Genomic DNA, 26,770 nt, shown 5'->3' with positions numbered 1-26,770 from the left:
TCATTCCAAACAGTGAATGAGTGAATGACTTCATGTGTGACTATCTACCTGTATCAGAAGACTGAAAAAAAAAAAGAAGAAAGAAAAAGGGAGGGGTTAGAGAAAAGCAAGGATTTGATGGTACCGAGTCGTCCTAACTGCCGTTCACACATGCCAGGTGGGGACACTTTTATTAGCTTTCTCACTTTTATGAACTTTCTCCAGGCAAATTGAGAAATTGAGAAGCCAATAGCGTGCCGAAACCCCGTTGGCCAGCAGGTGGCGCCAAATGCCCTCTAGTCCTCTGCGGGCCAGGGACTTGTAGCTTTCCCAACGCCTCGATTCTGAGTTCTAAAAGTAGTGAAGCAATGTTCATTGCAGCACTATTTGCAATAGCCAGGGCATGGAAGCATCTTAAGTGTCTATCGAAAGAGGAATGGACAAAGAAGATGTGGCACATATATCCAATGGAACATTACTCAGCCATAAAAAGAAACGAAACAGTTATTTGTAGTGAGGTCGGTGGACCTAGAGTCTGTCATACAGAGTGAAGTAAGTCAGAAAGAGAAAAACAAATACCATATGCTAACACATATATATGGAATCTAAAAAAAAAAATGCTTCTGAAGAACCTAGGGGCAGGACAGGAATAAAGACGCAGACGTAGAGAATGGACTTGAGGACACGGGGAGGGGGAAGGGTAAGCTGGGACGAAGTGGGAGAGTGGCATGGACGTATATACACTACCAAGTGTAAAATAGATAGCTAGTGGGAAGCAGCCGCATAGCACAGGGAGATCAGCTCCGTGTGCTTTGTGACCACCGAGAGGGATGGGATAGGGAGGGTGGGAGGGACACGCAAGAGGGAGGGGATATGGGGATATATGTATATGTATAGCTGATTCACTTTGCTATACAGCAGAAACTAACACACCATTGTAAAGCGATTAGACTCCAATAAAGATGTTTAAAAAGATAATTTTTTAAAAAATAAAGTAAAATTTTGTGTAGATATCCAAAATAATAAAGAATGGCACAGTCAAAAAATAAAAATAGTGAAGGATCTGCTGCTTCGCTGGCGACGAGTGGGTGTTAACCCCTGGTGAATATGAAGTAGAGTCGTCCCTCGGAATCCGCGGGGGATCAGTTCCAGAACCCACTGTGGATACTACCAAAATCTGCGGGTGCTCAAGTCCCAGTCGGCTCTCTGTATCCGCAGTTCCACATCCACGGATTCAACCAACCGCAGATCCTGTTGTACTGCACCTGTCTATTGAGAAAAATCCACGTAGAAGTGGACCCGGGCAGTTCAAACCCGTGTTGTTCAGGGGTTCAACTATTATTGGAAGCACTGTGGACACCTGCTGTGCTCCTGGACTGAAACTTTCTGCAGAATTGCCGTGTCTTCCTTCTTTTTACAACCTTTGCACGTCACCTTGGTTTTGGGAAGTGGGTGTCCATGACCCCCACTATACGGACGACACAACTGCGGCTCAGAGAAGTCACCTGGGCAAGTCAGTGGTGCGCTGGGGTCAGCCCAGGCCTGCCTGCCTCTACAGTGCGCTGTTCCAGCTGTCGTGTGTGCCCCTGGGGGCCTTGTCAACCTGCAGATGCTGATGCCACAGGTCCAGGGTGGGCTGACACTGCATCCCTAAGCAGCTCCTAGGTGATGCCGATGGGCTGGTCCTCAAAGTCGACTCTCGGCTGGGTTTGAGGTAGACTTCACGCCAGCAGTCTACCTACACTGCACTCAGGGTCCTACAGAGCAGAATTGAGTTATTCCTACAGTGGCAACATTCTGAGGGCCACCCGTGCCCGCGCTCTGCTAAATCCTGCAGGCACTGCAGTGAACAGACGCATGGGCTCTCTGCCCTCATGGGGTTTACAGTCTAGCAGAGACTGAAGGATTAGCTGTGAAAAGGAACACTCTGGAAGGGTTTCTAAAACAGCTCTTAAATACACCTATACTATTTCTTGGGCGACTCACAGCTCCCATCCAGGTGTGTAGATGGTACGAAAGCAGGTGTGTCTGAGACCCTGGGATCAGGCGGGGGCAAGGGGGGAAGCCGGGTGACTGTCTCCCTCACTCCAGATCCTCTGTGCCCACAGATTTATTTCTGGGAGGCCCAGCGGCGGAACCTCACGGAACGGGTGAAGACGCTTTTCCTGGCCGAGAACGGCGTCAAACTCAAGAACCTGACTGGCTACACCGCCTACATGGTCAGCGTGGCGGCCTTCAACGCCGCGGGGGACGGGCCTCGGAGCACGCCGGCCCGGGGCCAGACCCAGCAAGCAGGTGGGGGACAGACTGGAGGGACAGACGGCGGGGAGGGCGGGGGGCACCTGGCGTCCGCGATCGTGGGGGAGTGGAGGCAGCTGAGCGATCTGGCCTGGGTCCCCGGGCCCCATGGGACGTCCTCCAGAGTGGGAGAGCACCGCCCACCCAGAGGGGCCTAGATATGAGTGCCCAGAAAAGAGGGGCACTGTCCCCAGAAAGCCTTGGAGAGGCCCCCAGATCTCGCCCTTCCTCCCCCCATCTTCCCCCAGTAGCCCGCCTTGCCGATGGCCAGTCCATGCCCAGCCAGCCGCCTTCTGCTCCCGGTCTGTTCCCATCTGACTTTCTCATATCTCCCTGGCTTTGTTCCCTCCACCAGTATTTACTGAGCATTCTCTGTGGGCCCGCACCGGGCCATATGCTGGGAACACGACAGTGAATAAAGCCAACAAGGGCCCACTCCTAGGGAGGGAGTCGGATCGTAAGCAAGCATCTAGATGAATTAACCTCAGGTGGAAGTGGGTGTGAGTGAGCTAAGGACTGAGGCAGGGAGTGGACAGATGGCTTCCGATGGGTTTGCTCGTGGAGTGGCTGACATCTGAGCTGAGATTTCGGTGAGAAGAAGCCAGCCGCGGGAAGTTCTGGAGGAGAGGGGTGTTCCGGGCAGAGGGGCCAGCAGGTGCAAAGGCCTGGAGGCTGGAGGGGATTAGAGAACAGAGAGAAGGCCAGGTGGCTTGAAAGAACGTGAGTAAGAGTCAGGTGGCAGAGGGTCTGGGGGCCTTGGAAGGAAGTTTAGGATTAATTCTAAGCGTGCCGGGGAGCCGTTGGTGGGGATGAGCATCTGGGCAACAGGATCTGTTTGTGTTTATAAAAGATCGCCCTGGCTGCTGTACCAGGGACAGGCTGATGGAGGGGAGAGGAGGGAGGCAGGGAGGCCAGTTAGGAGGCTGGACGGCGGGGCGGGGCAGAGGAGTGGGCGATGCTAAGAACCCTGCAGTCCACACGTGCAGAGCCAGCCAGCCCTCTAGATGGTATCTAGAGGCACTTCTCTGGCAACAGTACACTTGACCTTTCCGGAAGCCCTGAGGGCGGGCAGGGCAGGAGTTACCCGGTTTCACGATGAGCAAGGGTGGCCTGGGAAGTCATGCTTCTCCCCTAAGGTCCCCCAGCTGGTCCATGGAGGAGCAGAGACTGGGGCCCAGGATATCTGAGCATGTCCTGGGCTGTCTTCATGGCACTGGTCCCCTTCTTTGCCTGCCATCGAGTTTTCTCTACGTGGATTTGAATACAGGCCTTTTGGCATGAAACATCTTTTCCAACCTTCTCCCTGTTTCCCATTCTGTCAATTACCTTTCTCTTAAAGACAGGGTGAGACCCCGTGGAGTCGGTTCCTAAGTATTGCCCTCTTTGGGGACAAGCTCTGGTTCCCGAGGGTCGATCTGCCTGCCTGTCTGTCCCGACCGCTCTCTGTCAGTGTCATCGGCCAGATGTGAGCTCCTGGGAGCCTGGACGCTTCCGTCAGCAGGACAAAGTGTTCTGTCTCACGTCCCTCTAACAGAGGGGAGGCAGGAAGGGCCTCCAGAGCTGGCCTCCGTCCTTCAAAGACGGCTCCCTGACGCTGCCTCCCGGGGCTGGAGCGGAAGCCGGCCCAGATTAGCTCCGGCTCCGTGGGCGGGCAGCTCCGGACAATAATAGCCCGGTCGTCCCGCTGGAGCCAGCTCGGGACGCTGCGTGGTTGATGTTCCCTTCCCTTCCTCTCTGTCCTCCCCCTCTGACCTCTCCCCGCCTCCGATGTTTCTGGGGTCACTCCGGGATTCTTGGGCCAAGAAAGCTTCTCTTCCAGAGCGTTGAACGTTCCTGTGGTGTGGTGTCTCTCGGCAGTAATCCCCGGGGCCCCAGGAGCAAGAGAAAGTCCACGTCCGTGGCAGTTCTGGCAGGTTGTTTAGGGCCCACCCGATGCTCTGAGGCCCAGGCACCCCCCAACCTCCTCCACCAGGGAAGCCAAGGCATCGCCCGGCCCCGCAGTGACCCCGGGGCTACAGTCCAGGCGTGTCCTGCGCTCTCAGCCAGGGCTCGGGGCCACTTAGCAAGAGGAAGCCAGCGTTCTCCAACTTTAGGGAAAAGAAAGTCCCCTTTTCTCCCAGTACTTGGACTCTGATGTTGGAAAGAATGCTAATGACCTCAGCGGGGGAGGGAAGGGGGTCCAGTGACCTCTAGTGACCCCTCCCACCCTCTCTGGCACGAAGCCCTGCTTTCTGCTTCTTCCCGGGCCCAAACGCCCCTGCTGGTTCCTTGGAACCAAACCCAGGGCTTTGAAACTCCAGGAAGGAGGAAACAAAGCCCCTCTGCTGTCTCCCCCCAGCCCCCAGTGCTCCCAGCTCCGTCAAGTTCAGTGAACTGACCACCACCTCAGTGAACGTGTCCTGGGAGGCTCCGCAGTTCCCCAATGGTGTCCTGGAGGGCTACCGGCTGGTGTACGAGCCCTGCACCCCCGTGGACGGTGAGTGGGGCCCTCCCTCCCGCGGGGCTCCCCAAACCCACCCTCGGCACAGGTCCCCTCCGTGATCACCACGCAGAGCCATGAGCCCCTCCCCGCTTACAAACGGGAGACTGAGACCCCGACAGGACAGGCCGGGGCATCGCCAAGGTGAAACAGTGGCAAGTTGGAGGCAAGATTGCAACGGCAGCCCCGGCCTCCTGACTCCTGGGAGAGAACTTTAAAGTACATTCTCCCCTTCAGTGGATGGAAGCGGGGAGGAGTGGGAGGACCTATTCCGAGATGGATGATAGAGATGGGCCATCCCCCGATGGTCCCGTCCTACATGTGCCCGCCAACCTCAGGGGCTCAGCCTTCCTCCGGGTTAGTTCTTCTTTGCCTCTCGTGGGGGCAGGAACCCCTCTGAGAATCTGATAAGAGCCTTGGAACCTCTCTCCGAAAGGTGCACGAGTCCGGGAATCACTGCGGCCCCACTGCCCTCTGGGAACCTCAGCTCAAGCCTGTTGCTCGGCAACTAGCCTCCCTCCCGCTTGCCCTGAGCCCTGTTCCTCAGTGCCCTCCCCGCAGCCCCGCCCCGTCCATCCAGACCCCCGTCGGGACCCTGCCCCACTCCTGGACCCCTCCACCTGCTGCCCCCACCCCCCGGCCAAGATTAATGCTGTTTGCTGAGAAAGGCAGGAAGGAGATTGCACCCCTGGTGGCCTATGTCCAGTTCCAGAGCCCAGTGAGGCCTTGGGCGTATGGCTGGCCTACCAGGTGGCACCCTGGTGGCTAGAGGTGACCGCTTCTGGGGTCACCCCTCCCCGACGGTGGAGCCTGACCAGCACAAGGGGCGGAGCCCTGGGAGCCGAGGCGGCCAGCAGTTCTGGGTCAGCGGCGGGAACAATGGCCCTCAGTCTTCCCGGCCCAACCTGCGTGCCAGCAGTTCACCGGGTCTGGAGGTCCCGAGGGGGAGCTGGGCCCCAGGAAGAGGGGTGGTCAGGTGCAGGACACAGGAAAGGGGCCATCTCTCCCACGGAAGGATGGAGAGGACAGAGGTCACGGGGACGGGACGCAGGGGGACAGACGGCTCCTGTTGCCGTGGCACCAGGGGACCCACACCTGGCGAGGCATGGTCACTTGGCCTGTCTGTTCCTCAGTCCAGCAAACAGGCCCAGCGAGGATGCAGCAACCCCTGCTTCTCTGTAGGGAAAACCGAGGCCCAGGCCAATGAAGGGTTTGCTCAGAAAAGTCGAGAGGCCAGGTACCCAGGGCTGCTGTTCCGGGTCCCAGGGCACATCACCACGTGACCCCACGGGTACCTCGCTCCTTCAGGAAGCCCCTCGAGGTCGCCCACTTTTCTGTCCATCAGGACTTCATTCATTCAATACACTGGGCCCCAACCCTGAGCCAGACGCTCTGTTATTTTATTTAATCTCGTGACACCTGGCCTAAGATGCCACTGATACCCTCAGTCAGTAGAATAAAGCGAAGCCAGGGTAGGAGACATGCTCAGAGACCCCCTAGGCAGCTCTGGGGTCTGAGCCCAGCCTGCTGGCCACAAAGCCTGTCTCCTGGGGGTGGCCGGCTGCTTGGTGTGCATGAGAGAGGAAACCCGGTCCTGGGGAGGCTGGCGGTCGGGAGGATTTTGACTTGGGAGTCACGGCACGCAAACTCTCACCTCCTGGAAGCCATCCAGCCTCCCGTCTAGTTGCCGAGATTTGGAGTGCTGTAGCGCCCTCACTGTTGCCCTGAAGAGCCTGGCGGGCTCAGCTGGTGGAGGGCCGGGCGTGGGCTCCTGGCTCTTGCTGGTACAGGAGGAAGGAGGTTGTCCTGGGCTCTAGGGGCAGCTGCACCGGTGTCCCCTCCAGCTCTGGACGGTGGTGTCTTTACAGAAGCACTCGCCGGGAGATGATCCTTGGGGCTTGAATTCTATGGGATGGAACGTGGGGGACCAAAAACGGGGTAAAATACGTTCGGCGTACAGTGGTTAAGTTAAGCGAGATGGTGAGTTGTTTTTTCCCTCCAGATGCTGAAGGACCCTCTGCGTTTTCAGTCAACAGGCAGACAGGCAGGCAGGCAGGCAGGCAGTACATATATACTCTTGAGAACAGCCCGCGGGCTGTGTTCTGAGAGCAGTCTGGAAAACACTCTGTGTGGCCAAGGGTGCTTGTCCCAGCCTGACTCCAAGGGGGTGCAGCCCCTGGCCAGCTTCTCCCCCATGGCCTCCCCCGGCCCTACATGCGGTGTGTCCCCCTCCCCCCCAGGAGTCAGTAAGATCGTGACAGTGGATGTGAAGGGCAGCAGCCCTCTGTGGCTGAAGGTGAAGGACCTGGCGGAGGGGATGACCTACAGGTTCCGTATCAGAGCCAAGACCTTCACCTACGGGCCCGAGATCGAAGCCAACGTCACCACGGGCCCCGGAGAAGGTAGGGGAGCCTTGGGCGGACGCGGGGGCTGCTGTCTCCATACACGGTGTTCAGCCCCCCAAGTCGGAAGGGGGTGCCCAGAGCCGTGCTGGAGCCTGGGGGTGCAGAGTTGAGCAAGACGGGGTCTCTGGTGAAGCACGTGGGCCCCTGGGGTTGTAGGGGGTGGGCCTGGGGGGAGGAATGGGGGGAGGAGGGGGGTATGTAAAGGGGGAGATTCCAGAAGACTCCATGGGGGTGAAGTCATCCATTCAGATGGCTGCATGGGAATACAGACCTGCATCTGCAGAATTCTGCTGTGGTGGAGCAGGATGGGAAGGGGTGGGTGTCCAGGTGTGAGGGAAGGCTGGCCGGCTGTGGAGTGTTTCTCAAGGTGCCACTGATGTCAGATCCCCCGGGGTTCCTGTGATAAGTCCAGATTTCTGGGTCCCAGGAAGTTCAGCATCTCTGTGCAGCCACCCTGGGAATGTGCATTTGAACGAGAGCTGAGGTAGCTCTTTGCTACCCACTGTGAGAACCCACGCTCTGGGGGTCTTCAGGCTTGGGAAGATGACACTGGGCAGGGCCAGGGGGCACCTGCTGGCTGCATCCTTCCTAGACAGAGGGGCAGGGTTGGGGGCAGGGCAAGAAAGGAGCCAGGCAGTTACAGGCCAGGCCCTGTGCACTGGGCCTGGGGGGAGGGGAGGGGAGGGAGGGGAGTACCGGGGACCAGGGAGGAAAGAGTGGCTTGGTTTGGGTTTTGGATGCCTCTTGGGGTCATTGTCAGGCTGGGGGAATTCTTCAGGGCAACTTGAGGTTGAGGCTTAGTTCCCCAGCGTCTCTGTCACCCGTGCAGTGTGTCCCAAACATAGAATCCACCTCCCAGCCACTCTGAACTTCCCCCTCGGAGAAAGTACACAGCCCACCCCAGACTCCCCCTGAAATCCCTCCTCCCCATCTTCCCTGAGGCCCCAGCTCAGCCCGGGGCTGGGAGAGCCGCTGCCCCCCTGCCGGAAGAGCTGGGCCTTCAGAGGCTGCCCCACCGGCCTGGCGGGTTTGCCCAGGGGCTAGTTCAAGGCGGCCTCCCTTCACTTTCTCTTCCTGGGCACTTTGTATTCCCTGCCCCTTGTTCTACAGAAAAGCCCTCTGGCCCCTGGGCTCTGTTGGAACAAAGCCTGCAGGGCTGCAGGGGGAAGATTGCCAGGGAGCTGCCCCCTGCCCCGCCTCTGCCCTCCCCCTGCCCCCAGCCTCCCCCCATCCCCCCAGCACCTCTCACCTGAGCCAGCTTGGCTTCCTTGGGAGACAAAAGCAGGAAGCTAGCCGGCAGGAACAAGAAGGACAGAGCGGTGGCTTGGGGACAGGAGAGGGCTGCCTGGAGGACAGGGGGTTCTAACCGGAGGCTTGAAGTGACCCGGCGGGGGTGGGGGTGGGATCCAGAGGGGGGCGGTACAGAGCTGGGGGGAGGGGCCTCTGAGAAAGCACTGAGCTGCTCCCACCCGGCAGAGGAGGGGTCAGCAAGGGCAGATTGCAGCTGGGTGTCCTTCTCCCTCCAGGCTGGGCAATGCTGCAAATGCTGGAAGCTTCTAGTCCAGGAGGAGATGACAGCTCCTCTCAGCCCCGAGGGCTGTCCTGTGCGGAATGAGAACTCAGGGTCCCAAGGGCCCCTGCCCCGCCCTTCACATCTCCCTCGGGCTGTGTCCCACGCCCTCCATCCCTCAGCCGCCTTTGCCCTGTGCTGTGGGCAGGATGCTCGTTAGGGGAGGAAGGGGGACAGGAAGGAAGGCAGTGAGGCCCTTTGAGGTCATGGGTGGTGCTGGACGCGGGCTGGGCAATGGGCCGCCACGCTCTGGTAGTGAGTCTCTGGCCTGCTGTCCGGCTGCAAGCCTTCACAGGCCCCGAGGATCTTCAGTCTGAAGCTGGGCTCTCAGCTCCTTTCCCCGCAGACGTCCACAGGGGCCACCGGGCCAGCCAGTCACCCACCCCCTCACTCCCTGGCTCACTCCCTTGTCCCATAAGCACCTAGGAAGCACCTACTGTGTGCCAGGCCCTGGGGGCACAGGGCTCCAGATGTCGTGGGGAACAGCAGACAGGGGCCCTGGGGGTAGTGGGAGCCGGTGCTGCAGGGCACCCCAGGGAAGAAGGGGTACAGGACTCTTAGCAGATAGCACGGGCTCACTCCTCTCACTACGGAGGCGAACGTCTGTCTCCTGCTCTGGCCCCTGGGGCCAGTAGCCCGCGTGGCCGACTTAACAGAGCCAGCAGCGGGGCCGGGTTCTTCTTCCTGTTGGACGCAAAGCTTCCAGATCCTCCTGCAGCCCTGGCCTCCTCTCTGGCCTAGCCTTAAAGCAAATGCAGCTGGGAACCTTTCTGGCATCGTCACATATACGTCTCCTGGAGTGCAGGGGCTCTGGGTGGCCTGGCAGAGAATAAGTCAGACCCAGTAGGCCTGGCCAAGAGGCACTCCTTGGGCCTCGGCACGCGCAGGTTCCTGGAGCCCCTGGCCGAGGTTGGTTTTGACGTCCAGCACCTCCTGCTGGAGCTCAGGAAGACAGCCTGGGCGCCTGTTCTGGCTCCCATGCATCCTCTCACCCACTGTGTGCCGTTCACAGGTGCCCCCGGGCCGCCCGGAGTGCCCATCATCGTGCGGTACAGCTCGGCCATTGCCATCCACTGGTCCAGCGGAGACCCCGGCAAAGGCCCCATCACCCGCTACGTCATAGAAGCCAGACCTTCAGGTACGTCCCGCCCGGGCCGAGCCCCCTTGCCCTCGGGAACAGAGCGCCTCCACTTGGGGCACTGATGTCGTGAGAAGGGGCTTGCGCTCCCCCAGGTGAAGCTAGAGGCGGCCCTGTGACGAGTGGGAAATGGGACTTGCATCCTTAGTTAAGGGAAACCCAGGAGGCCCCGGAGAACAGCTATAATCACCAGGTGAGGACCGACTCATGTAAGGGTCATCCAAGAAGCCAGAGAACAGGGCTTCCCTGGTGGCGCAGTGGTTGGGAGTCCACCTGCCGATGCAGGGGACACGGGTTCGTGCCCCGGTCCAGGAAGATCCCACATGCCGCGGAGCGGCTGGGCCCGTGAGCCATGGCCGCTGAGCCTGCGCGTCCGGAGCCTGTGCTCCGCAACGGGAGAGGCCACAACAGTGACAGGCCCGCGTACCGCAAAAAAAAAAAAAAGAAGCTGGAGAACAAAGATTTGGGCTCCCATCTGCTAAACACCCATGTCCTCCACACGACCCCACTGACGAGTGCCCCACAAGGAGGCTGGCTGTCCCCCAGAGCCCCAGCTGCCTCTTTGAGGCCCGTCGCCGCTATCATGGCTGTCACTGCAGTTCCTATAATGTCTCAGTCTCTCCTCTCAAGCCTGAAATCGAATCACAAGAACTTCCAAAGCCATCAGGAGATGAGCGGTTGATAAGTCGCTGCAGGGGGCTGTCCGCCGAGCTCCTGTTTCACAGTCGAGGTGACACCTGCTCCTGCTTTTCCGGCTCCCCTTACCCCCAGGAGCTCCCCTTACCCCCAGGAGCTCCCCTTACCCCCAGGAGCTCCCGGCACGGCCAGCTCCCTCCGTTGCTAGGTTTCTGAGTTAATCAGAGATGCCAGAGTCAGCTCAGGCTGGAGGCTTGTTCTCCGTATTCCGTGGATCTGTGATTAGGTAATTGAAGTTGAGAAACAAACAAAAAGACTGTGTTGCTCCAGCACGAATAGCAAATACTAATCAGAGCGGGAAGCCAGCATCTCAGTAGCTAATACTTCTAATGGGGTGCTGACACATCCCAGCGACGTGGTTAGTACCGCGGGGTGGCTGAGCGCTGAACATCTCAATAGCAAATAGTTCATTCCAGCGGTTCCAGGAAGGCGCTACCACCCTGCCATTGCCTTAATCTTGGACTAATAACTGCAGTCACAGATAGCTATTACATCCAGCAGCTCAGATCCAACGTGTAGCCGGAAGATACGCGCAGCCTTGGCGCCCTCCCCTCTCCAGATGGTCCCTCCCTGGCCCGCCAGGACCAGCTGCTGACTTGGCTGGGAGATCTCCGCGTGCTTCTCTCAACCAGGGCCTGTGCCTGTTTCTCCCATCCAAGTTGGCCTGCCGGGGCGCCAGGCTCTGGAATGTTGGCGCTGGACTTCAGCCCTGTGGATTTTCCAGTGTTCCCTGGGAGGCCCGGCAGGGGACCTGGTGTTCCAGGTTTGGGGGCCGTGACTCGGCGCACACACTTGGGGTCAAGGACTGAGTGTCAGAGGAAGGATCAAGCCAGGACCCCCTGAAGGGCGGGGATTCGGGGTGGTACCCAAGAGCTGGTGACGGGAACACGAGGGGAATGCCGTGCTTCTCCCCCCGGCTGTACATCGTCTTCAGGATGGAATCGCTCACGTCCTTGGCTCTGCCGGCATCGCCTGTGCTCCCTCCTGGGCAGAATCAACTAAACACGAGAAGCCAGACGCTGCAGACCAGGGAGGGATTCTTTCGGGCCAACTCCCAGGGCTGTAGGCCAGAGACACAGCATGACGCTCCCTCAGCTTCCGGCCTGGCCCCGTCGCCCCAGCTCCACCCTTTGCTCCTGTGTGGGGAGGAACAAGGAGGGTCAGACAGCAGGCCGGAGCCCCCAGCTTCTGGGAGGCAGCGGGGTCCTGGCCAAGCCCACCTGGACACAGTCATGATGGTCAGCGCCGTCCTGGGCACAGGGAGGGCGTTCAGCACTGGGGCGAATCAGGCATCTCAAGGCTGAAGCACCAGCGCTGCCACCGTGACCTCGGGAGGATGAGCTCAGCTGTCTCCACGCCTTGGTTTCCGCATCTGTAACATGGGTACAAGTGTTCTTCCTTCTCACCGTTGCTGCCAGTAAAGCCCTTGGACAGGATGCTTGATAAGGAGCGAGTGTCGCTGTTTGATCATCATCATTGGTATCATCACCGTGCCTGTCATCAAGGGTGAATGAGAGAATTCAAAGTCACAGGAGGAAAATGGATTTGCACCCCAATACTTGTATTTCGGGGCCTGCAGTACTGAAATCGGGGCCTGTGTTTCATGATGCTATGGAAAGGCCAGGGAAGAAAGGTTTGCACTCACTGATTCAAAAACACTTCAAGTATGCCTGTGCTAGGTGCTGGGCTACAAAGACAGATTAGGCACGATCCCTGCCCTGGAGGACTTTCACAGCCTAGCAGGAGGAAGAGAGACAGTCAACAAAAAGATGTGATGTGTATGAGGCAGGCACCGAAAAACAAATCATTAAGAGGGAAGGTGAGGACCCTGGAGTCTTCTAAGGAGAGCAGAACGCAGACGGGCCGCCTTTCAAGCAGAGGGACCCAGGCAGGAAGGTGGCCTCCACAGGTGCCACCACACTCCTGGTCCAACATTCAGAAATGATGATGGAGTTACGGCCACTCCACCGGGATTCCTGACTTGGGTGGATCTGTAAAAAATAGTGTGGGGAAGGAAGCAAACAAAATCCATCCACCCCGGGGAATGGCCGAGCTGGGAGCAGCCTGTGGGCCAGAAAGACAGCTCTTACGCCAAGGAGTTGAGAAGCAGACAAGGAAGGACAGTGAAGCCGGTGGAGCGGAGGACGTGCTGTGGGAGCTGGTCCAGGCCAGCGGCAGCTGCTCAGGATGAAGACCTGGGCACTCAGCCCACCAGGGCCCTTCTGAGACCCCTGGGCCCCTGGTCCATGTGAAAACGGGTCCCGTCCAGGGCCCAAGTGGCTTGACACTTTGGTTGCTGAATCAGCCCTGCACTCACGCAGGCAGCACTCCCCCTCTTCCCCAAGCCAGGCCAGCCCCATGGGCCCCACACAGAGCATCTGCGGACGATGCCACTGGGCCCTGGAGGATGCTGCTGGCCTCTTCTCTTGCGTGGGCAGCACGCTCATTCCTTTTGAAGCAGGTGGAAATGAATGATGGCCCAAGAGGACAAGGCCCAGAGAGCCACAGACAAAGGGGGACAGGCCTGAAGGTTAAGTCAGGAGCTCAAAGGATGGGGGTGTAGGGGGAGAGCGGACGGAGTCCCCTCCAGCTCTCACTGGTCCCTCATTCTCCTCAGATCTCCGCTCCCAAACGGAGCCCCATCACATCCAGGCAACTTGACCAGAACCTCACAGGCAACCCCCGTCCCTCCTACAGCGATTGTTAGAAAGTCCTGTTCTTTTTGTCTGATGCCACTACTGTGGGTGTTTGGAATAGGAAGGGGGATCAGAAAAATAGGGACCTGGTTAAGTAAAGGAAGGCCTACCCCCATGATACCACATTAGGCAGCCTCTTAAAAGCATCTGACCAGCGTGCTTTACTGACAGGGGAACGGATCTGTAGATGTCTTCTGCACAAAGTGCTGGAATGGTGAGGCGCCTTCTCTGCATGGTGATATTGGGTTGGGTGTTAAAGGAGTTTCTGCCTATTATACATTTTTTTATTATACCTTTTTTAATGTTTTACAGACATTTTAATTAAAAAGAGGGAGTTCCCTGGCGGTCCAGTGGTTAGGACTCAGTGCTCTCACTGCCGGGGCCTGGATTCGATCCCTGGTCAGGGAGCTAAGATCCCGCAAGCTGTGCGGTGCAGCCTAGACAGATAGAGAGAGAGAGAGAGAGAAAGAATAAAAAGTCAGATACTTTTTGTAAATGTCTCCTGAGGACCTGCTAAGTGCCGTGCACCAGAGATTCAGTGTCGAAGGGGCAGACCCATAAGGCCCCAGCATCAGAGCACCAGTTAGGGTCGGGCAGGGCCCCTCCTCACGGGCCCCTCCCTCTCTGTGCCCCTGCAGACGAGGGGCTCTGGGACATCCTCATCAAAGACATCCCCAAGGAGGTGACGTCCTACACATTCAGCATGGACATCCTCAAGCCAGGCGTGAGCTATGACTTCCGGGTCATCGCTGTCAACGACTACGGCTTCGGCACCCCCAGCAGCCCCTCCCAGTCTGTGCCAGGTACTGTGGCCTGCGGGTGAGGGGTGAGCGGTGAGGGCGCCCCACTGAAGAGCCTTGTGGTGGAGTCTGGGGCAGGGATGAAGGAGGAGAGGTAGCAGCCCCAGAAGACTGGGGTGGGGACCGCTTCAGTTCTCTAAAGCAGAGAGCCCTGGGCCAGGGCCTGAGTCAGCCTTCGACTCTGGAAGGAGCTGGGGGCCAGGGGTCTTTTGGGTTCCTTTTCAAGGACTCCAGAAGCCCTGGGCAGGGGGCCCAGTGGGCTTGAGGATGAATCAGCGGAACCAAGATGAGAGTCTCCCTGAGCTTGTCACCCAGGAGATTCAAGGGCACCAGGCCATAAACTGCGTGTTTCCGTGGAAACCTCCCCCCAAAACAGAGCCAGCAGCCTGTGAAGTGCAGGCCTGAGCAAGCAGCTCCCCGATGGGGCAGGACTCCGTCCCTCCCCTGCCTCCTTGCCTTTCTCGTCCCACTGTCTCCGAGCTCACAGAGGATGCCAGTGTCGAAACCCATGACCCCAAATCTAACCACTAGCCACTTTTAAAACCGAGGCCTCTTCCCTCGAGGCAGGAATATAACTCAAAATGTCTACTCACCAGGCAAGTTTCACCCTTGCCCTGATAGAAACAAATCATGGGAAGTAAGCACTTCAAGATGAAACAGAAGAGCCAGCCCCCGCCAGGCAGCAGCATGGATTAGTACCGGCCGGGTGCAGGGAGCACAGTACTGGGGGCTTTGGAAGAAGGGGAGTCTCCCTGGAGGAGGCTTTCTGAAGACCCACTCATGTCCACCCTCCCAGCTCCCCCTGCCTTCTGCTACCAGAAAAAGATTTCTGTCATAACTGAACCTTGGGAGAAACTCTCCCAGGCCCATCACAGACCAGGCAATCGCCTTTCCAACCACATTGGTGTCTGTCTGTCAAGGTAGCCCCTGGGCCACGGGTGGCAAGGAAAAATAAGAAAGGAAAGATAGCAAGCACGCTGCAAGTCCTCCCTCCTGTGTCTTTAGCAGACATCACTAATCAATCCCAGCACTCTTTTCTAGGGAGTCTAGAACCGACCTCAGAACTTTTCTCAAAACAGCCCTCCAGGCAGCTCTTTACTGATTGCTCAGAGCTGGCCCTTGAGATGAAACCGTCCCTACCCACCTTAGGTGCTGCCTCGTGCAGAGGGCACAGACCCAACTACCCGTGAAGTGTGAGGGCAGGTGGTAGGGTCCCAGCTGGAGCAGCAGGTTTGGAGGCAGGACGCAGCTGAGCGGTCCTGGCCCTGACCCCCGCCCCATGCTCCAGCCCAGAAAGCCAACCCCTTCTACGAGGAGTGGTGGTTCTTGGTGGTCATCGCGCTCGTTGGCCTCATCTTCATCCTGCTCCTGGTCTTCGTGCTCATCATCCGGGGCCAGAGCAAGAAGTACGCCAAGAAGACAGACTCGGGTGAGCCGGCCCCGAGCCCTGCCGGCTGCACGGGGACTCTCACGCGGCCCCCTCCCTCTTGGCAAGGGTGGGGTCTTCCCTCTCCTGGAAACGCACTTGTTCTGATGGGGCAAGGGGCGGCGGCAGCCTAGGGTTCCTACCTGCAATCTCCATCTCCTATTATAACAAGAGAAGGGGGGCAGCCCAGCCATGGGGGCGGCGGGGAGGCCACCTGGTCTGAAGGGATGGAGTGAGCGATGGATGTCAATCCCCACCCTCTCCCTTCCCAGGGACCAATCCCAAGTCTGGTGCCCTGGGCCATGGGGAGATGATGAGCTTGGACGAAAGCAGTTTTCCTGCCCTAGAACTCAACAACCGGCGGCTCTCAGTCAAGAACTCCTTCTGCCGAAAGAACGGCCTGTATACCAGGTAGCGGGGCTGTCTGTGTGGGGGACCGGGGGATGGAGGCTTGGGGGCCAGCTGTGCCGAGGGACTGGGGGACTCCTGGGAGGGCCACAGAGCAGGCAGGGCCCTGTCCTGGAGCGGCATCCACTGGGAATGGTCACGAGGAAGACAGAGCTGGGCCCAGGCAGCTCCACAGGGGCTGGGGAGAAGGTCACAAGGAGGTGGGTACAGAGAGTTTGTGCCAAACACAGCGGAATACAAATCACTTGCACCATTCTGCAAACCACCGGCTGCTGTGTGGGGCCAGTGCTTCTGGTACAGGCCTGAAGCCGCGATGGTTACTGGCCCTAGAGGCGAGATGCGCCCAGCGAAGGTGGGCCAGGCAGGAGTCCCCCCATGACTGCTTATACCTTAACTTGTCCTCCTTCCGGAAAGAGAGGGCCATCGCAGTGTGGACGCCCTCTCCCCCGGGTACCTACTCATACCTGCTGTAGTTGTAGACAGTTTTCTCCCACCGGCCCCCCAAGTCCACAGGCTCAGCGTCATCCTCAAGGGGCAGCATCTTGAGAGCAGCCAACCAGGGGAGGTCTAGGCTGTCCAGCTCCTGTCTCCTCCTGACACCTCTCCAGCCCCAGGCCCCTCCTAGCCCCACTCGCTGCGGCGGGCCGGGCTGCCTGTGTCCAAGGGCAGGGGCAGCTGCTTTGGCTCGTGGGAGCCTCACCTGATTGACCCGGCAGTGTCAGGCTCCCGGGAGCGCGGGAGCATTGGGGCTGCGGCCCAGGGGCTCCTCTCTCCAGCCTCAGCCCTGTTCACATTCCCGGCTCCTTGGAGGTGCCCGCGGGAGTGGGGGATTTGCTTCTCCCAGGCACAGCTCACAAAGCTTCCCTCTGTCTGGTCCTGGAAGGAAGAGCGACGTGTGTCTTCAGCGGGAGGACAGCGGGAGGGGTGTGCAGGCCGGCCAGCCCCCCCTCTCATCCGCTGCCAAAGCCAGCTTTCCAAAGAAAGAGCCGTTTGAGGCCGCAGTGGCCAGCCAGGCTCTGAGGCCCTGCCACGTGGAAAAAGAGGACGTTTCACCCACGGCCTGGCCTCGCCTGCCTCTCACACCCCCGGTGTCCACACACTGCGGCCCCTACCCCGCTGTGTATACACAGAAGTCCGTGGCCCCCAAACCAGCCCCAGGCGCCGGGGGCCTGACCCAATCACAGTGACACATCGGCGCCCACCCAGCCTGCATGTCGCCAAGACTGCATTAGCCTGGCGCCCCGTTTTCTCCCTCCTGCCACTGTCCTGCTTTGCCTGTCTTGTCTGCGTGAAGCTGCTGCCCGTTCTGCCGTCTGACTCTTAAGCAGTTTAAGGATGCAGCTTTGTTGATTGGCATAAAATCCATGCAGATACAGTACAAGAGGTCGGAGGTAGCAGGGGGCGTTGCTTGTGACACAGTCCCAGGCCACCAGATTGTTCTCGGAGTGGCATTTCGGCAGCAAACCGCCTCCAGCCCGGGCGGGACAGCTGGGGTTCAGGGCCTCGGGGCCATAAACGCTTGCTGGAGCAGGGTAGGCAGATCGTGGGGGCATCAGGCCCTGGGCAGGGCCCCCTTGTACCCCACCCTGAGAAGACACAAATAGGGCAGAGTCATGGGGGACCCCAGCCACCTGCCCAGGGCCCCTGGGAGCCTGCCAGCCTGCTTCCCCTGCCCCCATCCTGTCCCCCACCCTCTCATGCACCCCACGACAGGCAGAGTGCCCGAGGTGCCCTGTCCTGGCTGTTTGTTCAGATGACTCAGAGCCAAGCCCCTGGGAAACGCACAACTTTCTCTAGGGCTGATTTTTCAAGGTAGGGTGTGACTTAGCCTATCTCTGGTCTCTGAGCAGATGTGGAAGGAGGGAGGCCGTGAGTCTCCTTTTTTCCCTAATCCTCTGTGTTAACTCTCAGAAGCTCACTTTGTGAGTTTAGGAGTCACACAGGGAGTTTGTCTGCAGGGCAGGTGTCCAGACCTCACCTGAGATTCCGATTCAGGAGGTCTCAGTGGCGCCCAGAATTGCTTTGCAACATTGACTGCCAAGCGCTCCCAGTGCTGGGGCCTTAGAGGCAAGGTTCTCCTTCCCCGAGCCCCCCATTTCCCTGAGCTGGTTTGAGAGGCTTGTCCTAGGCCTTCAAGACCTGGAGCGTCCCCAGCCAGGCAGGGCCTCCAGCCCAAGGCCCAGGCCTGCCGGACGAGCGGACCCGGGGAGGAGGAACACAGGACGGAGGGGTCTGAGGGCCTCCAGGCTCCCCTGCGCCTCCCGGGCTGGACGAGGCTGCTGTGAGGGAGGCCGGGTCTCAGCTCTGCCCCCCCACCCCCACTCCCACTCTCTAGGTCTCCTCCTCGGCCCAGCCCGGGCAGCCTCCACTACTCCGACGAGGACGTCACCAAGTACAACGACCTCATCCCAGCCGAGAGCAGCAGCCTGACCGAGAAGCCCTCGGAAATCTCTGACTCTCAGGTGAGGAGGGCCAGGTGCCCGGAGAGGGAGGTGAAGCAGCCCACCCCAGAGTGTGAACCTGCCCATCACTTCCTTCCCTCCTTTCCTTTACGGGCCGGAAAAACCAAGGGGTCCCAGAAAACTATCCGGAAGGTGTGTGTAGGCCAGCTGCCACCTCCCAAGCTCTGCTCAGAGTTTGCACCCTGGGCTAGTGGGGTCCCTGGAACCCCCAAGAGCATGGCCCTCTGGATTTGCAAGGGTAACCCCACGTGCTCCGTCCCTCAGTAGCTCTGGGCTGCAAAGGAGCATGAAGACGAGGAGAGCGAGGTTGGCACAGCAGCCCTGCTTTGCCAGAGCCCGGAGAACCACTGAACTTAGCTATTCGGGGTCAGAATGAGCCCCAGAAATGGGGGACTGTGTGCCCTGGACCCCCCAAGGATGGAAAGCAGTGTAGACCGTTAAAGCGTTAAGCTTTGGAGGTTCAGACCTGAGCTGGATCCTGGCTCTGCTGCCTAGGAGCCACGGGCGTCATGGGTGTGCTAAGTAACGTCTTGGACCCTCAGTTTCTCTATCTGTAGAATGGGCTCATGGGGTTGTGGGGAGGAGTTGCTGAGATTACATTCCATAAATGCCAGCTCTTAATATTGAAAAGGGGATGGTGCCTTTGGGAGATCCAGAGCTTTGGAGAGGCTGCCGTTAGGTGGCCATGCGGGGACACTGCCCCAGACTCTAGGGAGAGCGGATTGAGTGCATTCCAGCAAAGTGATGTGACAGCCTCTTACCCCAGCCCGCTCGGCCTTGGCCAAGCCTGGCGTTGCCGAGGAAGGGGCAGCAAAAGGCTACTGTGCCCCACGCCCTGGACCTTTCTGCCCGGTCCTGGGAGAGGACGAGACGGGAGAGGCGCCGGCAGGGAGCGGGGCTGCTGGCCGGGCGGGATGTGCCGGCAAAGCCTGGGATCCAGTCGCGGCCCCGTGAACCGGGGGCCTCTTGCTCACTGCTGTTTTGTTCAGCCAGGGTTACTGCTGGGCTTGGCAGAGCCGGGGAGGCTGGAGCTGACACCCCAGCTCAGAGCTGGCAGGGACCGAGACCCCAGCTTAGCCTGGTTACACGGGGACTCACATGATTCAGGTTACGGCATCCTGTTATGCGTGTTTAACTCTTTGCAGCCGCGTCCGAACTGGGGGCTTCTCCCCAAAGATGGTGATGGGCATTTGGCTTGTAGGTACCCAAGGTAAACTTCAAAACGATAAAGGGATCCCCTGTGCCCGTGGGGTGGTAACAAAGGGCTGCTTGAGGCCCACCCCTGTCTGTGGAGAAAGCGGCGTGGTGCCTGGTGGAAGGGTTGCTCTGCTCAGCCCCCCTTGACCTTCCGCAGAGGGCATTATTATCCACCCTCGTCAGCTGAGCCCCGACCTTTCAGAGAGTAAGCCACCTGAGTGCAGACGATACCGCCCGATGTCTCCGGAGCTTTCTGTGGCCATCCCTGCAAGAGTCTGGAGGACCTTCACATGGGATACAGAGCTGGTCCCTGAGACCATGCCAGGGTCCCCCAGCCTTGAAGAGGTTGCTGGGAGAAGAATTCCCATCCCAGGAGCACCCTGCTTCAGCAGTTATCCCAGGGCGGCAGAGTACCCGGAATCCTCCATGTAGCTATTGGTCTTCTTTGTTCAGAAAAAACCCGTCGCTTGAACACTGTTTCCATAGCATCCTGGAACGAACCACCCCTTCGGGGAGCACATACCCTAGAGAAGGGAGGCTTCCTGGTTCCAGAATGCCCAAACCGAGGACCACAGCCCAGGCCTGGAGTTCCACCTGCAGCGTTTGGGATGGTTCTGGATCTGATTTGGGGCTGGGCTGAGTTGAGTTGGGTCCATGTACTCTGAAAGCTAAGCTGCATAAGAGCAGGGACTCGTGACAGTTCTGATCACTGCTGTGTCCCCAGAGTCCTGCACGGCACTGGCATGTGGGCTCCCTGGGCGTATCTGTTGAGAGCATGAGAGGGTCACTGGGGAAGGTAGTCAGGTTGAACAGACTCAAAACCGTATATGGTTAGCGGGTTACAGAAACAAAGATTCGTGGAATAACCAGCATCAGATCTCAGACATTCATAGAGGCTCTTCAAAGTTAACGCTGATGACAGAAGCCAGCCACCCCTCACCCCGCCCGCTGGGCCACGCTCAGCATCCCAAGTGCCTCGCCACGGTGTATCTTCACACCGACACTCCAAGGCAGACCTTGGTGTCATCTTTTTTGTACAGATGGGGAAGCTGAGGCTGGGAGAGCTTAAGTGAGTCGGCTCAGGTCCAAAAGTGCAAACCCAGGCTTCCAGATTGTAGAGCCAGATGCTACACACAGGCCTTAGGACGTCAGAACCCAGATCAGCCCCTCAGTCCTACCCCTGTCCTGAAGCCGGTGACGTTGCCCTCGTGGCAGACCTTTCTGGAAAGACCTTCAGAACTAGCTGATGAAACAGTCTTGAGGATAAGCAACTGGATTTTCTAAAAAATAAATAAGCTCCAGCCTGTCTTTAAAAGATAAAGACAGGGCTTCCCTGGTGGCACAGTGGTTGAGAGTCCGCCTGCCGATGCAGGGGACACGGGTTGTGCCCCGGTCTGGGAAGATCCCACATGCCGCGGAGCGGCTGGGCCCGTGAGCCATGGCCGCTGGGCCTGCGCGTCCGGAGCCTGTGCTCCGCAACGGGAGAGGCCACAACAGTGAGAGGCCTGCGTACCGCAAAATAAAAGAAAAAAGATAAAGACAGACACTCAGAGGAACGTGCTACAGGCACTAAAATTTTCCCCAAGAAAGACACCCTGCAGCTTGGGACAATGGGTCACCGCAGTGATTCTCCAGCCGCTTCTGAGGCTGCTCTGAAGGGGGACAGTCGTTTGAAAATCTGCAGCACTTAGTTGTGGTTGGTGTGTGACCCTGGACTTGCATCCCAGCCCACCCTTTACGGACCCTGGGGTGGGGGTGGGGGAGGTCCTTCAAGTCCTCACCCACACAGCACAGTAGGACCGCCTATCCAAGGGGCGGTTACGGGAGTACGTTAGGTGAGATGCCGTCGGGCCTGTGCAGTGCCAGGTTCATCACAGGGGCCCTAGAAAAGGCAACCAGGATCACGTGGGTTATTTGTTCTAGAATTGTTCTTGAAAACCAGGCAGTTGGCTTTAGGGTCACGGCAGGTCGTATAGGGTCCAGGAGGCTACTGTCAGAGCATTAGCGTCCTCTGACATGAAAGTGAAAGGGCCCGGGAGGACCCTGAGAGGTTCAGCCATCAGTCACCCACCCGTGTGACCCCAGCCCCAGGGCACTGGTACGTCGTGCGTCGTTAAATGGTGACAATTCCCTGGCGGTCCAGTGGTTAGGACTCAGCCCTTTCACTGCTGGGGCCCTGGTTCAGTCCCTGGTCAGGGAACTAAGATCCCACAAGCCGTGTGGTGTGACCCAAAAAAACAAAACAAAACAAAAAGTTGAATTGCTTCCATTACCTGTTGGCAAAGAGCCCCCTCCCTGAGCCCCTAAGTGTCACCGGGAGGACCCCAAGAAGCGTGCTCGGTGATTCTGCAGCTGCAGGTGGGGTCATGCCTGGTTCAGCCAGGGCCACTCCTCTGTGCCTCTGTGGGTCAGATCGAAGTTCCCGCCTAAGCAGCTCAGGAGGCCTGGGTGTCAGCATTTGCCCGGGGCTGTGAGGGCCGCTGCAGCCGGTGCAGGGGGCAAGCAGACCGTGACTTCTCAGCACTCACCGTGAGGGCCAGGAGGTGATGGAGACGCAGTCCTGCCTCCCAGGGGCTCCCTGTGGGCTGGAGGGGACAGACTGGGGACAGAGCAGCTGGCCTCGCTCTGATGCTCCTGGGGCTGCTCGCGCGCCCCCCACCTCCCCGAGAAGCAGCTGGACCGCACATCAGTGTCTGGAACATGCGGCATCCACCGTCACGACTTTCAGCTTGGGGCTCACGGTGGACGCACTGTTAGCCCTGCCCGTGTCGGCTTCTGCAAGGGCACATCCCTAAGGGCTGCAGCCACACAGCCAGCCCCTCAGGCCAGCTGTCTTTGCGAAGTCCCCAACCCCCACCCCACCCCGGGTCCCCGGAGAGTAAATTTTGCCTGTGCTGCCTGGCTGGTATTCTAAGTCAGACCACCCAAAAGTCAGTCTCCAAAACTGGAGGAAATTTGCCCAGCCATTTTCCTGTGATATGGTAATAAACACAAAGTCGAGGTTTCTTATAAACAAACACACATGATACAACATGGGAAAGGCCATAACAGGGCTGTGGGTGGAGGCAGAGGAGGACAGGGCTGGCTCCCTTCAGGCGGCATGGGGTGGGCTGGCGGCTGCGTCTCAAGGGGTACAGGAGAAGGGGGTCCAGGCAGGGGGACCCACAAAGGCTGAGGCTGGTCTGAGGGAACTTCTAAAAAGAAAGTATGGCCACTGTCCTACTTCATTTCAAAGTCAGAGCCCACGCTGGGTAGAAAAATCACAGCGCACAAGTAAATCTCAGTGGGAAAGGAACTCCAAGCCCATGGCAAGTCTCTTCTCATCGATACTCGGTTCTTTGTGATGTCTGGGCAGCCCCTTTAAGCTCATTATAATGAAACTGAACCTATGAGAAAAAGGAAGTATATAGGCCATATTAGATTTTATATATTGGTTATTGAGCACCCCTTCAGAAGAGTGAACATTTTCGAAGGCCTTACTAGGGGCCAGGAATGGCTCTAAGGATTGTTCGAGAATGGTACCACTTAACCCATGAGCCCTCTGGGAGGCCTGGTGGTGTTAGTGGCCACACACAGGTTGGGCTCTGCGTGACACCTGGCAGGGGTAAGGAGCCCAGAGCCTCGGAGAAAAATGTGCCTCAAGGAGGCATCTCCCACCCCCCACCCCACCTCTAAGCCCCGGGAGGCAGCAGCCCCTGCAGGAGGGGCCTCGTGAGAGCATCCAAGGTGACAGTCTCCCATCTAGGCTTCAGGCTAGACTCTGCGCAGGGAGCCCCTGGACCACGGGCGGGGGAGGGGCTCCAGCTCCCAGTCTCCCAAGGAGCTGCACAGGGTGACCTGTCATCTGGGGCAACGCGTTCCTGCCGGAATTCTTGAGATTCAACAAGATAAGGGCACCCAGCCCCGCCCTGGGCTCTCAACACCGGTCCCCAAGCCCAGGACGGCACCCGCCCGCCCTGTCGCCTGCTGAGTCTGATACAACAGTCCCTCCTTCTAGAAAGGAACAGAAAAGCTAAAGGCTTTCCATGGCTCCCTCTCTTTTGTCTCCGTCCTTGCTCCGGGGTCCTCCCTCCCGCTGGTCCCCATGCGCTCACTCCCATCGCCAGGCCTGCTGTCTGTGCTCCCTCCTCCCCAGACCTTGGTGATTGCTGATGGAGTGGCTTTGAGTTGCTGTTAAGAGGCCGGGGAGCTGAAGCAGTCACCTGATTGCTGGCAGCCTGGAGGGACTGCCCGTGAAAGGCCCTCTTTGTGCTGGGCCGGTGACTGGGAAGCTGCATTCAATTACCGAGGGCCGGGCGAGAGTTGAAAGCCGGAATGGGAGCCCCTGGTCCCCTCTCGCTTTCTTTCTTCTCTTCTCACCCCACCCCCATCCAGAAAAGAAACAGATGTTCTGGGAGGTGGAGGCGGAGAGGAGGACGGTGCAGAGACCCCATCCTTTGGCGCTGGAGAGCTGGGGGAGGGGCAGACCAGACTGTAGCCCACACCCCTCCCCCAGCGCAGCCTCCCAGCTCCTCCTCTGGCTTTCCCACCCCCGTTGGGACTGCTGCCCCACAGAGCGTCTGGTGCACAGTAGGTGCTCAACAGAGGGTAGGAGACGATTTGGGTGAATGGGCTTTGGTCTGGGCCCCCGGGAGGGCCAAGGAGGCCCATTCCCTACCTACTAGTCATCCTTGAGGGTTGGGGTTTTGTGGGGAAGCAGGAACCATACATTCTTTTCTTTTCCCAGCTGAGCCCTGAGTCAGCCTCTCCCATCCCGTGGCCCCTTCTGATCCCTCCTCTGGGGGCTTCGAGGCCCCATCTCTCCCAGACACCCCCCTCACTGTCTCCCTAATAATACCTTTCCACTATTCTCTCATCCATTAGCTCACTTCATCCTGCGAACTGCGGGATCTACCCATTTTACAGACAAGGATACTGAGGCTGAGAGAGGCTAAGTGATGGGTCCAAGCTTACCTACCTGGGAAGGGACAGAGTCAGGACTTCACTGTGCCCCCGCCCCCTCTCACCCCGGAGACTCATTCACTCTGGGCCCACGGTGATTTGGGGGTTTCTCCTCAAGACTGGGGCCTGGGGCTGGCCAAAGTTCTAGAACCGCTAGCAATGATTCCGGCCAGTTGGTAGGTGCCCTCCCAGAGAGACCTAACCTGTAGGGAAAACTGTGGGGCACCCCTCTCGCCCCCCATACTCTCAGAACCTCACTGCTCCTGGACCGGAGGGACCCCAGCCTCGTCCTCCACAGCTCGCTCAGACTTTTCCTGCCCCTGGGCCAGCCTCACCACAGCCCCAGGCATCAGGTGCCCACCCCTCCGCCCCTCCCCTGGGCTCCTGGCATATGGAGCCCTCCAGTCTGCACAGCCCCTTTGTTCCCTCCTGGGCCGGCAGCTGGGCCGTAGGCAAAGAAAGGGCTTGTATTGTGCCGCTCTGCGTCACGGGAAGAAGGGTGAGGGACTTTCCATTGTCTTGGGCAACCGGCTCTGCCTGCCAAGACGATGGTGTCCTGGGGGTGTCTGCTGGGGGCAGTGGGGACTGTGGAAGGGCGGGGGTGGGGGGAGGAGGGGAGGGGCCAGGGGACATAAATTAGCAGATCAACCAGGGAGCAATTAATCCCCACGGGAGGGTAGAGGGGCTCTCCTTCCTGTCTCGTGACCTCCAGGCAGGAGTATGGGAGTTCAGAGCATGCGTGGGCTTTGGAAAATCAGGCAGATCTGCGTTCAAGTCCAACTCATCATTTCCTTGGGCAAAACCCTCACCCTCTCATCAGCGCTCAAGTAGGGTAGTAGCTACGGCGCAGAGGTGTGAAATTTAAATACGAGAATGCAAGTCAGCGTTTCCAGAGTTAGTATCGTTTTAGTTCTTTGCATTGTACCTATTTCTCTGGAAGGTTTACATGCCATAAAGAACTTTGAGTTCCTGAAAGCAAGTGCACATTACCTTTCCCACCGCTCAGACCTTCTGGGCAAGGTCAACTCCCCATTCTCTTTACCTGTGAAGCAAAACACAGGTGATCGTCCCAGACTCGTTTGTATTGGACTCACTGGGCTGCAGGGGGTTTTTTCAACGTATATTTTACTCGATAAAATTAACCTACTGCCTCCAAGCTTGTATTCTCTGGGCAGAGACGAGGCAACCTGAGCGTGGTCTTCTGAACCATATTCATTGAGAGTGTACTCTTCACTAAAATCAGTGCATGTCTTCCAGAGAGTTCTCAGGGCCTTCCCATCTGTTGTCTTACTAGTTCTCAAAACATCTCTGGGATGGGGGAAGGGGTGCGTGGTATTTTTAGCTCCGCAGTTGGGAGCCGAACTGCCACTTTCCAACGCAGACCGACTCCTTTGCTGATTTCCCCAAAAGGCAGATAGAGCACGTGCCAAGGACACCAGAGTATCACCGTGGTCAGGACAATTTAATTTTTTTTCTGTTTCTCCCCGACAGCCTCGGGGTGGTCATCGTGTGAATATTCTGAACTCCGTTGATCTTTTTCTCTTGCTTCTTTTATAACCGAGTGTTGCTTTTATTTTGGACCACACACGGGTGAGCATCACCCTTTGTTCAGTGCCAGGAGCCCCTAAAGGTCTTCTGATCTGGTCCCGGCTTTGGCCCCAGTCACAGTAAGTCAGAGGCTGGGTCTGCATTAGAACTCAGTATATCACGCATGAACCTCTGTTTTAAAATGTAGGTTTGTGATTATTCGGGTGTGATGAGGCCAGCAGATCAGGAGATGACCACCAATGAAAAGATAGTTATTCACAGTTCCCAAGAAGAGGGGACACACCAGGCCAGGTGGGACCACACAGGGAGACACCCGGTTTGGTCAGGAGCCGGAGGAAAACAGGGAGACGCGGGCAGGAGCCTTTATTGTGGTTCCCACAGGAAAGGCATGGCAGGGCAAGCAGGCTTAGGCTAGTTTGGATAAGTTCAGGGGGCCCTAGCGGGTAGGGGCTGCCCCTGGTTGTCTGGTACCTGCCTCTGGGGTGATTAGGGACAGGGAATGATGGGCCCGAGTCGGTGTGTAAGAGCCCATTAGAGGAGGTAGTATAGGCGTGGACTCTGGGTATGAAAGACGGCTGGCTCACTCCGGGAACTGGCTAGTTCGGTGGGGGGGGGGGCAGTCGTCCCAGGGTCAGCAAAGGCCCCAGATATCAAAGCATCAGAAATCCAGAAAGTGAAAAGACATGATGAATTCAACGTCGAAAAGAAAACATTATACTAAATGAAA

General features: G+C 58.2%; 1 protein-coding gene and 1 long non-coding RNA gene across 7 annotated transcripts in view; one reads left to right on the top strand and one right to left on the bottom strand.

Moving 5' to 3' along the window:
- Positions 1–26,770, top strand: part of SDK2 (sidekick cell adhesion molecule 2) — a 264,077-nt gene that overhangs the window by 232,557 nt on the left and 4,750 nt on the right. For all 3 annotated transcript variants that reach the window (XM_060290211.1, XM_030838094.2, XM_030838093.2), the window contains 8 exons: positions 2,088–2,274; positions 4,616–4,753; positions 6,997–7,158; positions 9,744–9,869; positions 13,900–14,064; positions 15,350–15,490; positions 15,760–15,898; positions 18,231–18,357. In XM_060290211.1, the coding sequence (XP_060146194.1) occupies positions 2,088–2,274; positions 4,616–4,753; positions 6,997–7,158; positions 9,744–9,869; positions 13,900–14,064; positions 15,350–15,490; positions 15,760–15,898; positions 18,231–18,357 (1,185 nt within the window). The remainder of the gene's footprint in view (positions 1–2,087; positions 2,275–4,615; positions 4,754–6,996; positions 7,159–9,743; positions 9,870–13,899; positions 14,065–15,349; positions 15,491–15,759; positions 15,899–18,230; positions 18,358–26,770) is intronic.
- LOC132594107 (uncharacterized) lies at positions 205–16,803 on the bottom strand. Of its 4 annotated transcripts, none has more exons than XR_009560272.1 (6): positions 16,596–16,801; positions 11,786–12,059; positions 8,411–11,701; positions 7,433–7,615; positions 6,411–6,661; positions 205–1,736 (listed from the first exon to the last, which is right to left on the bottom strand). It is a non-coding gene; the product is annotated as an uncharacterized lncRNA (long non-coding RNA). The 4 variants fall into 4 exon arrangements; XR_009560270.1 differs by lacking the exon at positions 205–1,736 and having other exon boundaries at positions 6,147–6,661; positions 8,411–8,763; positions 9,169–11,701; positions 16,596–16,803; XR_009560269.2 differs by lacking the exon at positions 205–1,736 and having other exon boundaries at positions 6,147–6,661; positions 16,596–16,803.

The sequence above is a fragment of the Globicephala melas genome, chromosome 20 (assembly GCF_963455315.2).
Source record: "Globicephala melas chromosome 20, mGloMel1.2, whole genome shotgun sequence".
NCBI classification, from domain to species: Eukaryota; Metazoa; Chordata; class Mammalia; order Artiodactyla; family Delphinidae; genus Globicephala; species Globicephala melas.
Note: the sequence above shows the minus strand (reverse complement) of the source record. Positions and strands in the feature narration are given on the sequence as shown.